This window comes from Sphaerodactylus townsendi, linkage group LG15, assembly GCF_021028975.2.
Source record: "Sphaerodactylus townsendi isolate TG3544 linkage group LG15, MPM_Stown_v2.3, whole genome shotgun sequence".
NCBI lineage: Eukaryota > Metazoa > Chordata > Lepidosauria > Squamata > Sphaerodactylidae > Sphaerodactylus > Sphaerodactylus townsendi.
The window spans coordinates 5,069,185-5,085,254 of NC_059439.1; the positions used below are offsets into that span (position 1 = coordinate 5,069,185).

The 16,070-nt window shown below is 46.6% G+C and overlaps 1 protein-coding gene across 1 annotated transcript in view; it reads right to left on the reverse strand.

Moving 5' to 3' along the window:
* Nucleotides 1-16,070, reverse strand: part of SLC4A1 (solute carrier family 4 member 1 (Diego blood group)) — a 66,228-nt gene that overhangs the window by 1,099 nt on the left and 49,059 nt on the right. The window contains exons 14-19 of the mRNA XM_048517884.1: nucleotides 13,686-13,847; nucleotides 12,093-12,185; nucleotides 9,203-9,369; nucleotides 7,711-7,964; nucleotides 6,745-6,914; nucleotides 2,701-2,874 (exon numbers count right to left, since the gene is read on the reverse strand). Of these exons, the coding sequence (XP_048373841.1) occupies nucleotides 2,701-2,874; nucleotides 6,745-6,914; nucleotides 7,711-7,964; nucleotides 9,203-9,369; nucleotides 12,093-12,185; nucleotides 13,686-13,847 (1,020 nt within the window). The remainder of the gene's footprint in view (nucleotides 1-2,700; nucleotides 2,875-6,744; nucleotides 6,915-7,710; nucleotides 7,965-9,202; nucleotides 9,370-12,092; nucleotides 12,186-13,685; nucleotides 13,848-16,070) is intronic.

Consider the following 16,070-nt stretch of genomic DNA (forward strand, 5'->3'; position numbering starts at 1 on the left):
GAGAGACACTGAATTGCTCCCATTCCGGTTCTGGCTTTCCGGTGCAGGTGGCAGTAAACATCTGCGTGCCCTTTCAATCAGGTGGCATCACAGTTCATACAGAAGTTGCCCATGGTATGTTTTAGTACTCTGCAATGGATTATTTCAATAATTTCAAAATGGAACTACTGTTATTTTGAAGGTGTACAAAGCACACACCCTTGCCCACAGATTTTCTACATTGTAGGGTAGCTTGCCTGGCACTGACCAGGGGCCAGTGACAAAGGTAGGGAGAACTGTGCCTGGGGTGTGAACTGCCTTCGCACCCCCTCCTGCCCCCACTCCACTCCGTCCTGCCCAGAAACGCTCCCGCCCCTGACACGTGATGGCAATGGCGGCCCCCGGGACAAGCCGCCCCAGATGTCCCCATTGCCGCTACGCATCTGCCAGGACCCGCACCTTTCCTCTCAGAATTCTACTCTATGGAATGGTCTCGTTGAGGAGGTGAGGGTGGGAACCACCTCCAGGCACCTTTACGAAGTGCAGCAAGACCAGTTTATTTGCCAGGACCTTTAATGAGACATAAGTAGTTGCCAGTTCTGATATCTGGAAATTTGGGGGGTGGAGCCTGGTGGGGCTTGGGGAAGGGCCTCAATGGGCTGTAATGCCATAGAGTCCACCTTCCAAAGTGGCCATTTTCTCCTGGGGAACTGATCTCCATCACCTTGACATCAGTTATAATCCCAGGAGAGCGCTAGCACCACCTGGAGGTTTGGGGGATATGGTGCAGTTACGTGACATAATGTCCTTCACAGATCGTACGCATACCACCTGGAGTGGGCAAATCCAGGGGTCCTTCTCGGTGGGAAGGAATATCATTCAAGGTTTTATTGTATTTTTTTTTAATTGGGATTTGTAAGTTGTCTTTGAGACACAGACAGAAATAGAATCTAAATATTTTGAATGAAATAAATTAAAAAGTAGCAGCAGGTCTGAGTAGAAACAGAAAATCTCTCATTTAGTATGCAGATCATGAATATCAGATAGGAAGTTTTTGTTTTTCGAAAATATCTTGATGAGGGGCAAAGTTGTTTGAGACTCCCTGTTTGGTGCGTCCATAAATACTAGTTTCGTAAACAAGATCATGCTTTGCTCAATTCAATTTCACTTCAGTTCAAAACACTTTGCTCCCATTTAGTAGGTATCCAGCAACGAACAAAATCATCCAACGCCCATATATTGCTGCAATATACTTCTCCGCAGAGGAATATTCACAGAGAAACTCTGGAGGGGGGTTGGTGGTGGGGAAAAGCAGGTCAGCAAGTGACCAGTAAAGTAGACTGCAAGAGAGTTCAGGTTTCTGCTCCCACAACCATTCCAGTCCAACCTAGCACAATCTTTTTTCACGTGGCCACTCCAGAGGATTTCCTCCTCTTTCTCTGCTGAATTTGGCTAGGAGTTTCCCTTCTCTTGCCACACGACTGGGGAATGAAAAGATAGCTTTGGAAGCTAGTCCTTCTTTCAGCAGGAGTGAAAAACAAACGATGCATGATAACCAAATTTATTCTATGACTGGCCTGTTACGGGGTTCATCACCTGTTTCTTGAAACTGCCAAAGTATTCCTTCAAAGAGTACAAATCATAGGCAGAAATCTTCTCTTTTGAAGAGAAGGCTTTCTACATCCCCTGGTGTGCCAAGAAACCCTTGAGCGTCTGCCAAAGAATCTCTGAGCATTCTGGAAAGTTTGGAGGCTTGTGAAAGGATGCATAGTTTGTCCACACCAAATGCTGGGCAGGCATATGAGGCTTTGTTGTTGTCCCCTGTAAACTGATGACCAGGCACACTAGACCAGTGTTACTGTTCCCCAGTGTTACTGTTCCCCAATAGGGGCACCCGGGCACCCTCAGACACCTTTCTTGGCACCCATTAAATGTTTTTACGAAGTGGCAGGGTCAGGTGGGGCTTTTGGCCAATAGGGCATCTGACTGGCCACTGGAGATGTAATTGGCTGTGTTGCTTCAGCAGTAGCTGCCAAACACAGCACAGTCATCACTGAAGATTATCTGTACGTATCCTAGAAAATGTTTTAAACAATCTGTTCATTTTTAAAGGTATCCTGTTAAACAGACCTTCTGTCTGGAACGTTGCAGACTTACTATTAGAATTATGCATGCCTGCGCTCCCTGAGATTTTGTGGCTGGCTCTGCCTCTTGCGGCAGCCATTTTGTGATTGTGCCCACCATTCAGTGTCAGAATGCCAAAGGTGCCTGTAGGCCAGTGGTGGGATTCAGCTGGTTTGCACCCCTTCGGCAGAACCAGTTGTTAAAATGATGCTTCTAAACAACCAGTTGTTAAATTATTTGAATCCCACCACTGGAACCAGTTGTTAAATTATTTGAATCCCACCACTGCATAGGCTTAAAGAGATTGGGAACCCCTGCCCTACACGGAACAGATACAAACATCTCCTTAAACTGCTGCATCCAGAGGAAGACTGTTAATGACGGGCACACTTTTCTGTCTGCCAGTATTGGTTTTCTACTTAGGGAAGCCTTTGACAAGCCTCCAAGAAAGTCCCATTTTCCCTGGGATACACTTGGAAAACCACATTTTGTAACCAAACAGGCTTTCCCACAGAGTGCCATAAAAAGTACACGCCGTTGCCTTGCTTCCAGAAGAGGACCAAACTGAATTTCTTACCACTGGAAACGTATACTTACACATTTGAGTTCAAGGTCACTGAAGTAACATGGGAGCAGGTTTCGTCGGAGAGGCACCGTCAGGATGAGGATGAAGGCTAAGCTGAGGGAGGCTGGGCTAGACTTCACTCCCCACAGGACAGCTAGGCACAAAATCTGGGTCAAGGTGAAGACATGCATGCGCCAGGTCTTTACCTTTGAAGGTAAAAAGGACAAGAAACAGTCAGAAATCATGGTGACCCCTTTTGTCTTTCATCTGCTCTTGTGCCAGGGTAATGTAGTGGCTAGAGCAGGGGCGGAGAGCACACGGGGACATGTAGGGCCACATGTCCCCAGGGTGCACGCCATCCTGTCATGTGGGGCGGCGCAAAATCACCCCCACACTTCTCCTCCCCCGCGCCAACTCGGCTCTTGAGTCGACTTGGGGGAGGAGGGGTGTACCTAGTGGTGGGATTCAGCACGTTCGCACCACTTTGGCAAAACCGGTTGCTAAAATGGTGCTAGTAAACAACCAGTTGTTAAATTATTTGAATCCCACCACCGGAACCGGTTGTTAAATTATTTGAATCCCACCACTGGGTGTACCGTGTATGTGGGGGAGCAATTTGGTGGGCCCCCCATGCCTCCCCCATGCCAACTAGGCCCATCTGAGTTGGCACGGGGGAGGAGGAAATGGAACCCACGGGGGAGGGGTGCAAAATTGCCCCTCCCCCTTCCCCCCTCGGACAGCCCTGGTCCCATCTGGCCACTTCTTCAGCCAGCAGAGGCTGAAGGAACACCCCAGTGGGGCCGCCGCAGAGTGCCCCTCAGCCCTGCCCTGCCAGGCCTGCTGGAGGCTGCAGTCGAATGCCCTTCAGCCCCGCCCCGCCAGGCTGCCTGGTGGGACCGCTGCCGGCTCAGGTAAGTGGGGCGTTGGGGCCTAGCTATGCCGGGGGGGGGGGGCACAGGGGCGCCATTTTGTCCCGGGTGCCATTTCCCCCCGCTACACCTCTGGGTTAGAGCATCAGACTAGGGACCAGGGAAAGCCAGGTTCCACCATGGAAGTGCGCTGGGGGGACTTTGGACTAGTTAACCGATTTTTATCTCACAAGGCTCTTGCAGGGATAAAAAGGGGAAAGGCAAGCTATGGCCCATTATGTGTGGAATGCTTTCCTCGGGGCTGTTCTCTGTACAGTGGAGTTGTAGTGGGGTTTCCGCGCATTTCTCTGTTTACGCATGAGGCGTTCTTTGCCCGCTCTCACAAACAGCAGAGATTCTAGTATCTACCCCGCAGTGAGTGTGAGAGGAGGGAAAAGGTGTCCATAACAGAAGCTCTGCCCCCCCCCCCCCAATATCTCTTCAGCACAAGGCAGAGCACCAGTGTATAATCAGCCTATGTATGTTTGCTTGAACTGCTTGGAGAAAGAGTGGGATAAAAATACACTAGCTAGATCTGATAAATACATGGAAAACAACATCAAAAATACAGGAATATGATGACACTTGGATGGAGATTTGCCTGGCAGCTGTTGTCATACGATTTTTCTCTCTTCCCGGCAGTCTGGAGACTGACTGTGCTAATTACTCATTGGTAAAGCAAAGATATTCTTCACACATTCAGAAGTATTCTGTTTTATGACTACGGTCGATTCCCCACTTCAAAAATGAAAGTAGATACAAACCTGTTTGGGTTGCTTCGGGACCTTTTGAGCGAGGTTTCATGGTCCCCACTGCAGCTTCTGCCCCCTCGTTCCCAGAAACGCAGCAGCCATGCAGGAGTTCCCACTCCCGCCGGATCAAATGCGCTCAGGGGCTCTCCTGATTGGCTGCTGCGTTCTGCTGGGGCAGGAATTTTTTATCACTTTCCAAAGGATGAATCCACGTCTCTGCAAGCATGTGCAGAACTAGCCTATGCAGGAACGTGGAAACGGGCGATTAAAACAAAGCCCCGTTTCCACGTGCCTTTGTGTAGTACTGTTTAAAATAAAAACTTCCTCATCCCTGGCAGAACTTGCACAGGCAACCTTCTGGCCATCAGTGTGATGCTTAACCAACTGTGCTATACAGCCACTACTGGTTGGCTGGGGGAAATGCAGCTTAAGTAGAAGTACAACACAAATAGAAATGAAGAAAAGTGCCTTGTAGACACAAACACACTCCCCCACCCCCTCCCCACAACTACAAAAGTGTTCAGAGTTGGGGATTTATGCCTGAAATCATGAATGTGGCACAAAATGGAATTGACTTTCTCCAGCATTGTAAGGAGCCAAAATAAAATAAAAACTTCCTCATCCCTGGCAGGACTCAAACAAGCAACCTTCTGGCCATCAGTGCAACACTTAACCAACTGTGCTATACAGCCACTACTGGTTAGTTGGGGGAAATCCTTTGTATTGTATTTTTTGCTCCCTTGTATTGCCCCTGTTGCCTCAGATTGACATGTAGATGTCAGTTTTCGGTGCGAAAATGAAAGAAAAAAGAAGGCTGCGCACGCATCATGCACAACCTGCTGTGGCATGATTGGATGGAAGACTGCATGTCACTCGCAAGGGCAGGAGTTCGAATCTGAATTCACTCCCCAACTTCCCTACTGGTCCAGATTGGCCACGTATTTTTTCAAAAGGTCTACTTTCTTCCAGGTTCTGAAATAACACGTGCCAGGGGAAGGGGGGGCGGGGCGGGGGGGCGGCAGAACCTGGATGACTGCGTGTTTGGTGCTGGTGTAGTGGGTAACTCTGCTGGAAACCTGTATATTTGGAGTGATGAGCACACATCTAATCATGAGTCGGGGAATCAACCTCCTTTTCATATTATATGTGGAACCCCAGCATTAATCTAGATCTAGAGTTGAGTATCATTTCTGTTTAAGTCAGTGATTCTTTACAGGGCTCATCCCCCCCACCCCCAGTGACCTACACATTTTTTTGGGGGGGGGATTTGGGGGAGACTTGGGCTCCTTATCCTCACATGTAAACATTCCTGACTGCCAGATTAGGACAGTTGTATGGCTCATGCGATAGAGGGCTTTTCCACATGGGTTTTCCCTGTCAGTTCTGGTTCTGGGCTGCTTTGATTTCTACACATATTTTTGGGCCTCAGTTTTCCTTCAATTTTTTTGGTTATTCCCTGTTTTTTCTTTCCAGTTGTGTGTCTACGAGGGTTCCAAGAGGAAGATTCCCTACCTATTTATCCATTTCCTTCAAAATTCAGAAAGGCATCTGTGCACCTTCTCTGCATGTGTGTAAGTAAAGTGCCATCAAGCTGACTTAGGAGCAGCTGTAGCATAGTGGTTAAGAGCAAATGCATTCTAATCTGGAGGAACTGGGTTTGATTCCCCGCTCTGCCGCCTGAGCTGGGGAGGCTTATCTGGGGAATTCAGATTAGCCTGTGCACTCCAACACACGCCAGCTGGGTGACCTTGGGCTAGTCACAGTTCTTCAGAGCTCTCTCAGCCCCACCTACCTCACAGGGTGTTTGTTGTGAGGGGGGAAGGGCAAGGAGTTTGAAAGCCCCTTTGAGTCTCCTGCAGGAGAGAAAGGGGGGATAGAAATCCAACTCTTCTTCTTCATATGGTGACCCTGGAGGTTTTCAAGGTAAGAGACGTTCAAAGGTGGTTTGATTGCCATCAAGACCCTGATAATCCTTAAAGGTCTCCCGTCCAAATACTAACCAGGGCCTAGCCTGGGCCATCCAAGATAGGGTGCACCCTTGTTGCCTCCAGGTATTTCCGTACCCTTGCTATCTCTAGGGGCTGAGATGAGAGTCAGAAGAAGATTGTAAACCCTTGCCTTCTCATCAGACTCAGTTACCACACTTCTAAGTTCCTGTTCATTAGGGAAGGGTTTCAATCTGCACATGCTTGTCTCCACCTAGTGGTTGATTCTGCATCAAATATTTTTAAATTCAGCATAAAATACTGCAGTTTAAATCTGCGGGGAGATTAACTGGATTTAAAGCTGACTTGACCAACGGAGGGAGGGAAATACATGCAGAACTGATCCCCCCACCAAGAAACAGGAATTTAGAAGCAAGGAAAATGAGAATGTGGAAAAGCCCACTGTGCTAACCCCCTAGCACTATGCTTACCTTCCTAACATAAGGCTCCTCTGGGTGGTATTTGGGGGGTTTCAGCATGAGAAGGATGCGGTCGTAGAGCTGGATCCCGTTGAGGGATGTCACTCCCATGTAGAGGAAGATACCAAAGAGAACGGCCAATGGAATCATCTTCAAGATCGGTTCCATGAGGATGGAGACACCTGCAGTGGGCCAACACAGAAAGATATTAGTTATGGGATGCCAGAGTTCCAACCAGGGAGGAGAGGTCAGAAGAACTGGAAGGGCAGGGGACAGAGAATGCAACAACTGCTATTCCAGATCAAGCTCTGTTCATCTATCCTGATAATTCATTTTAATAATAGCCACCCAAAGAGATGATAGCAGTAGCCATTTCTGTGCCGACTGTCTTCTAGCATCTGTCCCTCACAGAAGCAGCAGGTCCATTAGGCAGCCCAAGATGATTGCCTAGGGTGCCAGCGGTGGAGGGGTGCCAACCAGCACTGTCTCTCAATGCCCTCCAACAGTATTGGGGTCTGCCACAATAAGAGGGAGCGTAGAAGCAACCCCCTCAGACCCAGTGGGTAGCCACAGGGAACCTGCTATTTCCCTATCTCTATTTGGGAGCAAGACAGGGCAAGAATCCAATGGATCTGGTCATCTTCCTCCTTCCCTCCCCTTGCCCCACCAGAGGATAGGGAGGCAAGGCAACAGCAGCAGAATTTTAAATATGAGGTCCTGGAACCGATTGATAACTTATGTGAATGGGTCAGATGTCACCAAGATACATGGACCTGTCTTCTCTGCAGCAAGAGCAGAATCTCTCCAGGGTCTTGGGCAGAGGTTTTTCCCAGTGCCTTTTGCATTCCTCTTAAAACCATGCTTTGTGTTGGATGTAGTTTGATTGGCTTCATGCTAATTTCTAATCTATGCCTATTAAAGGTTGATGATGATAACCCACTATATATCACAAATGAAAGAATCTTCAGCAGAACTCACCTACAAGAATGGACACCAGGAGTCCCGTGATCCTTTGCTCCTTGACCTCCTGGACACGGGCTTTCTCCCCCGGGATGGTACTCTTGGCCATCACAGTCAGGGCGTTGGCATGCGTGACGGTCCTCACAGTGGTAGCACTGAGCCAGGGCATGCCAAAAAGGGCTGCTATGCCACCCATGCCAACTATCAAAAGCAGGTCTAGATGGAAGCCTGAACCCTTAATCAGTTTCCTCTCTGGTTTGCTCACAATCAGCCTAGAAGAAAGGTTGGACAAGTTTCAGGATGGGTCAGATGTCATCAGGATACATGGAACTGTCTTTTGCTGAAGAGGGTCGGTCTTCTCTGCAGCAAGAGCAGAACCTCTCCAGGGTCTTGGGCAGAGGTTTTTTTCCCACTGCCTACTATGGCATCCTTCTAAAGGGAGATGCTGGGGATAAGAACATAAGAAAGAGCCTGCTGGATCAGACCAGAGTCCATCCAGTCCAGTACTCTACTACTCGCAGTGGCCCACCAGATGCCTTTGGGAGCTCATGTGCAGGATGTGAAAGCAATGGCCTTCTGCGGCTGCTGCTCCTGAGCACCTGGTCTGCTAAAGTGTTTGCAATCTCAGATCAAGGAGGATCAAGAGTGCTAGCCATAGATCGACTTCTCCTCCATAAATCTGTCCAAGCCCCTTGAACTTGGGACCTTCTCTACCACTATGCCACAGCCCCCCCCTAAACAAAATTGCCTTCTTCTGAGTTAGCATATTGGTCCACTGTGACTGTCAGTGAATCTTGATGGCAGAAGTCACATGCTACCTGATTCTCCTTAACAGGAAATGCTGCAACTTGCACCTGGGACCTTCTGCCTGCAACACAGATACTCTGCTTTCTACTGGTCTGTCATGGCATTGTCCATGTTGAGTGGCAGTGACCGACCAGAGTCTCCAGCAGAGGTCTTTCCATATCTCCTCATTTGAGGTTTTGCATACAAGATGCCAAGGATGGAACCAACAACCTTTGCATTCCTAGCTGATGTCCCTCCTATCTAATGAACCATGGTCATGACATGCTGTATATCTGAATATTCAGTTCTGGGGCAGATACCAAATCCTTCTGGAATACAAACATGGAACACATGCAGTTGTCTCTTGCCCTGCCACATAAGGCTTTTCTCCTGATTAGCTTTCATACTTTTTTTTCTTTCCAGCTCATTTTTTGATAGGGTTGCCAACCTCCAGGGGAGGCCTAGACATCTGGAATAACAGCTGGTCTCCAGAGAACATAGATTAGTTCCCCTGGAGACAATGGAGGGTGGACTGTTTGGACGATATCACATTATATCCTGCTAAAATCCTGCCCTGTCCAAACTCCACCGTCCCTAGGCCTCACTCCCACCCCCTCACCCCCATCGCCAAATCTCCAGGTATTTCCTAACCCAGAGTTGGCAAACCCTACTCTGTGGTCATCTTTCTGCCTCTGCCTCTGGTCTCATCCCTCTTCTTCCTTACGTGGTGATCTGCGTCTCTAGGAAGATGAGGATGAAGACTAAAACAGCTGGTAAAACAGAAGCAAACATCATCCATATGGGGAAGTCCGTACTGTTTCCAAGGGGGTTGATGAACCAGCCCCGGGCAGTTTCATTAGAGACCTTAATGCCTTCAGGAACTTTCAGTTTCTAGGAAGGAAGGAAGAAAAGTGACATGAATAAATTCTAGGGCTGTTGATCTCCCAATTAGCGTTGCCAGTTTCCAAGTGGGTTCACCATATCAAAACAAAAGGGCGGTGCAACAGAAGACATAGGCTGATTACCCACAGGTGCAGAGGCACATGATGGGACAGGAAGCGTGTTGGGGCAAGAAATCTTGTCCTGACGTGCTTCCTGTCTGTGGTGTGCTGAGAGAAGACGGGAGAAGATGATTTCTCTTGCCACGTGCATGGTTCTTCCTTTCCCTGGGGAAAGGGAGAGCACTTCTGGTGTGACTTTTCATGCCAGAGCAGGGGAGGCCGGGGAACCTCGGCAGTGGGTAATCGGCCATAGACATAAACCACCTGGCACCTACCAGCTTACAGTAAACTAATATTGAATAATTTACCTTGAGTGTCCAGCAAAGGGTTTTTAAAAAATTATTCAGTACTAGTTTATTGTAAGCTGGTAGGTGCCAGGTGGTTTATGTGTATAGCTTCCAAGTGGGGGCCGGAGATCTCCCAGAATTACAGCTTACCCCCAGGCCAAGATATCAGTTTCCTTGAAGAAAATTGCTGCTTTGGAGGGGAGACTATGGCATTATACCCTATTGAATCACCTCCCTTTCCCAACCCTTGTCCCCCAGACTCTATCCTTGAGCCTCCATGAGATTGCCAAGCCAGAGTTAGCAGCCCTAGGTACTACCTTACCGAGCCCTGTGGTCTCATCTTATAATGGATGTGGTTTTACAGCACCCCACTCCTCTTCTTCTGCTGACTGCAGGTCACACTCTGCCAACAGAGGGCAGTGAAATGTTCTCAATTGTCCTCCCAGTTTAGAGATGCCAGATCCACACACATGCACAAGCACCCCCCAGTCACTGGTGGGTGATGTGGGGTTAGAGGGTTGTCAGCTCCAGGCTGGGAAACTGCTGGAGATTTAAGGATGCAGCCTTGGGAGGACAGGGACCTCAGTGGGTTACAGTGCCATAGAATCCTCCCTCCAAAGCATCCATTTTCTCCAGGGGAGTTGATCTCTGTAGGCTGGAGATGACCTGTAATTCTGGGGGATCCCCAGGTCCTGCATGGAGAATGGCCATCCTTAATAGGATGCTACACTTCATGTAGACCCTCTCTGCCAGTGGCGTAGCGCCCAGGGGAAGGGGGACGTCTTGCCCCGGCATGTGCTAGTGTGGGGGCGTGGCATGGCAAGGGAGTTCTGGGGCGGGGGCAGGCTACACATGTGCCCCGGGCACAGTTCCCCCTCACTACAGCTCTGCTCTTTGCCCTCTGGGTCTCTTCTGAAAATACTCTCTCACAAAATAGGTTCGGGCTGCTCTCCCACCATGATGCTGCCTACCACAACTGCTGTTGCCCAGATCAGGAAGCTCTGTGCCTTTGGAGGGGATTTAAAAGCATCTGTCACTGCCTCAGTCACCTGAACAGGTGCTGGGATATCCTCTGGGCCAAGCAGCTGTTGGCCAGGGATGGACAGTATCTCTGTTTGCTTGCAGGGGATAAAATTCAAAGGCTCTTGATTGAAAAGGCAAAAATGGGGATTTGGGGCTCATTCCCTACCAGCTGATTGACTAGGAAAACGTGGCGCTTATCCAGGAGAGATGCATCATAGCTGTGCACCCTTGATTTGGACTTGTGCCCATAGGGTTAGATACTTTTCCTTGAAATGGTGCAGAGAGAAAACGCTTGCCTTGCTTCGGAAACTGAAACAAAGCAGGGTCTGTTCCTCAAAGCAAAAGCCAATCTCAACTTTCCTCTTCTTTCTAAAAGTAAGAGATGTTTCAGGAAAGCCCAAGGACCTTTGCACTCAATAGCAGCAGGATGATACTTGGCTTGGAACCTGCTGTGTTGTGATCGGTCCCAAACTCCTTGGCGGAAGGTTTGCCATTTGTCCCCTGGTACTAGACAACTCCTTATTTGAAGTCATTGGATGAGCAAGAGAAAATATTGCCCGGGGGTGGGGTGGGATAGCATTGATTGTGTTGCTCCAGGAATTTTTCCTAGTCTCTAAGGTCTTTACCACAGAGAATTTACCATAGAGATTAGGGGAAATTCTTACTGCATCATTGAGAAGTGACATCACATCTTCCTAAAAATCCACCTTCAACAGGCCCTCAAATCAGTTGTCTGAGAATCCTACTTGGCAACCATTTTATTATTGGCCTTGGGTTGCTATTTCTTTGCACACAGTGGAGGACCACCCACTTTAAGCTACCACTCAATAGGGGAAGAATACAACAAAAATCACTGCTGTGTTGACAGCTTGATGTCCAACGCAAACCAGGAAGTGACATCATGCTGTTCTAGGATTCAGCAAAAACTTCATAATAAAGAGTTTCTGCTGGATCCTGGAGTGGCATGGCTGGAGTGCCATGATATCACTTCTTGCTTTACCTCAGAAATGATGTCATGCTATTGGTGCAGTGGCCCTCTCCCCATGTTCTCACCCTACCAGTTGCCTGCCAAGTGCCAGCCATTGGCTGGCAGCCCAAACACTGTGGCAGCCATTTTGTGGTAGTATGCAGTTTCTCCCTTTCTCAAAATTCTAGAATTACCTGATGGCTCAACACTGTTGGGGAAGCCTAGCTCCTTCAGGTAGGGCAGTGTGCACAGGGGCTCTTCTTCCTTCCTGCACTGAATTTGCAAGTTTTTACAAGAAACAAGAGAGCACCAGTGAAAACACAGCTAAGGTCTCACCTGGGTATGGGTAGTATCCTGAATGAAGAAGTCTGCCAAAGACATGATGAAGATGGAAATGGGGACACCAAAATCTCCAATCACACGCCGAAGCTGCCCAAAAGAAAGAGCCACATTAATCTGGTAATATGGGAGTGACCTTGCAAGAGAACCAGGTGAGTAATTGGGAATAGTACAGATTACAGATTCTCAAATGCCAGGCCAAGACAGACCCAAAGGCCATCATCAAGACAATGGAAAGATTTGGAAGTTTTATAGCTGACCTTCTACTTTCCAAACTTATGGAGAACAGTTTTTGTTCATTGAAAACAATGCTGACCTAAAGCCGCTAAACACACTTTAATTCATGGTTTTTTAAAACTTGAACATCACTAGAAGCTGGCAGAAGAGAAAAGAAAAACTCTGCCCAAACTGTTGTATCTGATATGCTGGGCTGTATTTAGGTTGCCATAAAAAAAAAATCGCCTGCATCAAGGAAGTCAGCATTTTGCAATCTGCACAAATTATGAAAAGTCAGCAAATATTCATGGTCTATAAACTTCTCCCAATTGACTGTGTTAAATCTGCTTATTTTTCTGGATTTTGAGCTATGGCAATTGTACATGTACTTTGACTTGCTGCCTAAAGGAACAGTAACTTGCTTTACTGTTAAAATAAAGTTGAGGTGCTTAGGATCTTAGGCCTCACATTTTAGGGCAGCGGAATCACAGAAGCAAAAAAGCGTATGCAGTTCTCAAGCACAGGTTATAGTATGATCATAACTTTGGCTTCCACTTGTTGTTCGCTATTTATTTTTATTATTAGCACATGTTTTTATTCTGCTTTTCATCCAAAACTGGCTCTCAAATTAGTTCCTAGGAATTAAAAAAAGCAACGGAAATGTACCCAAAATGCAATTTTGAGAGCATTCAGAATAGAACTGGCTATGGACATAACAGACAAGTGCCCAGTTTCTTGCTTCCTGTGGTTCATCTATGGGCAATTGGAATCTGGCCCAGTCGTTTTACATTAACTTAGAGGTGGCCAACCTATGGTGCTCCAGATGTTCATGGACTACAATTCCCATCAGCCCCTGCCAGCATGGTGCCATGCTGGCAGGGGCTAATGGGAATTGTTGTCCATGAACATCTGGAGCACCATAGGTTGACCACCCTTGCATTAACTGCTTGCTTCTTTATTTAAAGTTTCAGGCTGAACACTATTCTGACAAAGTAAGCTGTTATTCTAACTTGCACAAAGAAATGAAAGCTTTCTCTCACTGTTTCAGTTTGCAGCCCAGTCATGCTATCCATTTGGGGTACTGCTTGGCCATTGCACAGAAACAAGCCAAACCCATGTGCAGATATAACACTAAAGCCCTTCCCTCTCAGAGCGCCTTCCCCCCTGTTTCGAACATACCCTCGAGTGCACTGTTGAAGGCTTTCATGACTGGAGTCAATTGGCTGTTGTGGGTTTTCTGGGTTGTGAGGCTGTGGTCTGGTAGATTTTGTGCCTAACGTTTCACCTGTATCCATGGCTGGCAGCCCATGGCCACATAGCCCAGAAAACCCACAACCCACAGTATGCTTCCCTCAAGCACAATGCAGGGTTTACCTTGCCGGGAAAGAAACTGCTGTTTTTTAACTTGCGCAAGAAGAAAGCAATGAAAAATGTTCCCGCCATGAGAACGAGGGACAGCAAGGCAGTGTTCGGCTGGTCTCTCATTGGGTTGGAGGTGTCGTTGTAGCTGAGTTGCAGGGGATGATCCTGGAAAATCTGCAAGAACAGACAGATGTGAGAAAGCGGAGCAGGTACAAAGGCAGGAAGATCTTGCCAGGCAGCCCAATCACCAGTCCAGGGCTCTGGACAGCAATCCTCTTGCGACGGCATGCTGCACCAAGCAAAAGAGCCTGTGACAGTCTCTGGGATCAGGGTTGACATGTCAGTCTCCTTCCCTTACCCTCTCCTCAACAGACACTTTGTGAGGCAGGTGGACTGAGAGAGTTAGGAGAACAAAGAATTCCCCTTTAGTACAAAAGAATGTCAATATCGAATATATTGTCCTCTCAGCACGTTCTGCTATCAAATTACAATGAGCTGCATAACTCCCTGATGCTTGGACCATGACCCCTAGATATTTAAATCTGTCTACTTGTTCTAGTTTTTTCTATTTATTGATCCCAATCTTTTTAGAGGGCGTTTGCCACGTCATTACTTTTGTTGATGGTAATCATCAAGTTTTCTTTTTCACAGTAGCTTGAACTGGTGTAGCTTGAACCTACGTAGCCCAACTGGTGTTCTTGAAAGAAGGGCAGTATCGTCTGCATATAAAAGTATCAGACCACGGAAATTTATTTTAGGAGGATGAGTATCTAGGGTTCTCATATGATCAACAATACCATTTATATAAAGATTAAACAGAGCGGGAGCAAGTGTTCAGCCCTATCTGACTCCCCTTTGGGCCTGATTTGATCAGAAAGAAATCTTTGAGTTACACCTAATTTTGAGGGCTGATTGATCATGTAATAGGCGAATAATCTTCTGTCTATATCAGTTGCTTCTAATTTTTGCCAAAGTTTGCCCCTAAAGATAGAATTGAAGGCAGCTTGAAGATCAATAAAAGCAATTTATAATGAGGTTGGTCTACCAGTCGTATATTTTTCAATCAGGTGTTGTAACATTAAATAATGTTCTTCCATTGATCTGCCTTCTCTAAAGCCTGCCTGTTCTAGAGCAATTAGGTCCTCTTGTTCCAACCATGGTTCTAATTTATCTAACAGAGGTCTCGCATAAAGCTTGCTTATAATATTCAGGAGGCTAATGGGCCTACAATTTTTCGGTTCATTTTTGTTCCCTTTTTTAAATATAGGAACAATAATGACTGTACTCCATGCCTTAGGCATTCATCCTGTTCTGTCCATATATGTAAAAAAGGCTGCCAAAAATTGGGCCCACCAGTCCATGTTCTCCTTCAGGACCTCAGGAGGTATCCCATCTGCCCCAGGGGCTTTCCTGAACATTAAGCAGTTTATATAGGCCTAAACTTCTTGTATAGTAACAGGGGGCCACGGTTGTAGGGAATCTAGATCTGGCTAAAACTTTCCTGATTATCATCCTCATAAAACTCTTGGAAGAAGGCTACCCACTTATCAGGAGAAATACAGGTAATCCTAGACTGAGCATATTCCTTGCCTACAGGAAGCAATCAACTTCCAGAACTGAACAGGATTCCTTTGGGTAGCTGGATTCCTTTGGGTATATCTTTTTGTGGGATAATAGGTCTTTGTAAGCCTCAAACTTACTGTCAGAACTGCAAACTGTCATATGCTTAGAAGCAGCAATAAGATCTTTTTTTTTGCTTCCGAACAATCTCTATCAAACCAGGGTTTCCCATATCTTTTTGTGCTGTGAGCCCTAAAATTATCTTGATTAATAAGATTCAGCCTTAATTGGTGAATAAAATTATCATATATTTCTAAGGCTCTTGATTAGAACTACTAATATTAATCTGACATGTGAGTTTTTGCAACATTTGAGCAGATAAAATTCCTTTTATCTTAAGGTCTAAGATTGGGGACCAATTGATTCTTTTATCACAAAATTCCAATTGTAAGTTATAACAGTCAGTCAAGTGTGTGGAAAGATTAAGTTATAAAAACAAAGGTAAATGATCTTCCATATATGGGAGAATACAAAATATTTGAATTCTGATAAAGAAGTTACACTCCAACATATAATCAAGAGTACTGACCCTGGTACCTGTCACAATTGTATATACCCATGGAACATCACCTTTAATAGTTTCATTTAAAATATGCAGTGCCCTTCTGGATGATATTTAAACAGACATAGCCCTGCAAAGTTTGCTTCAGAATCTTTGAACAGTCTGTTATTGGTTTGCTTTCCCTGTTCTCTATCTGAGCTATCTGATAAATTTTTGAATTGGGATAATAAAAGATCATCATTTGGACCCATGAATGCATTCATGTCCTCAGCTAT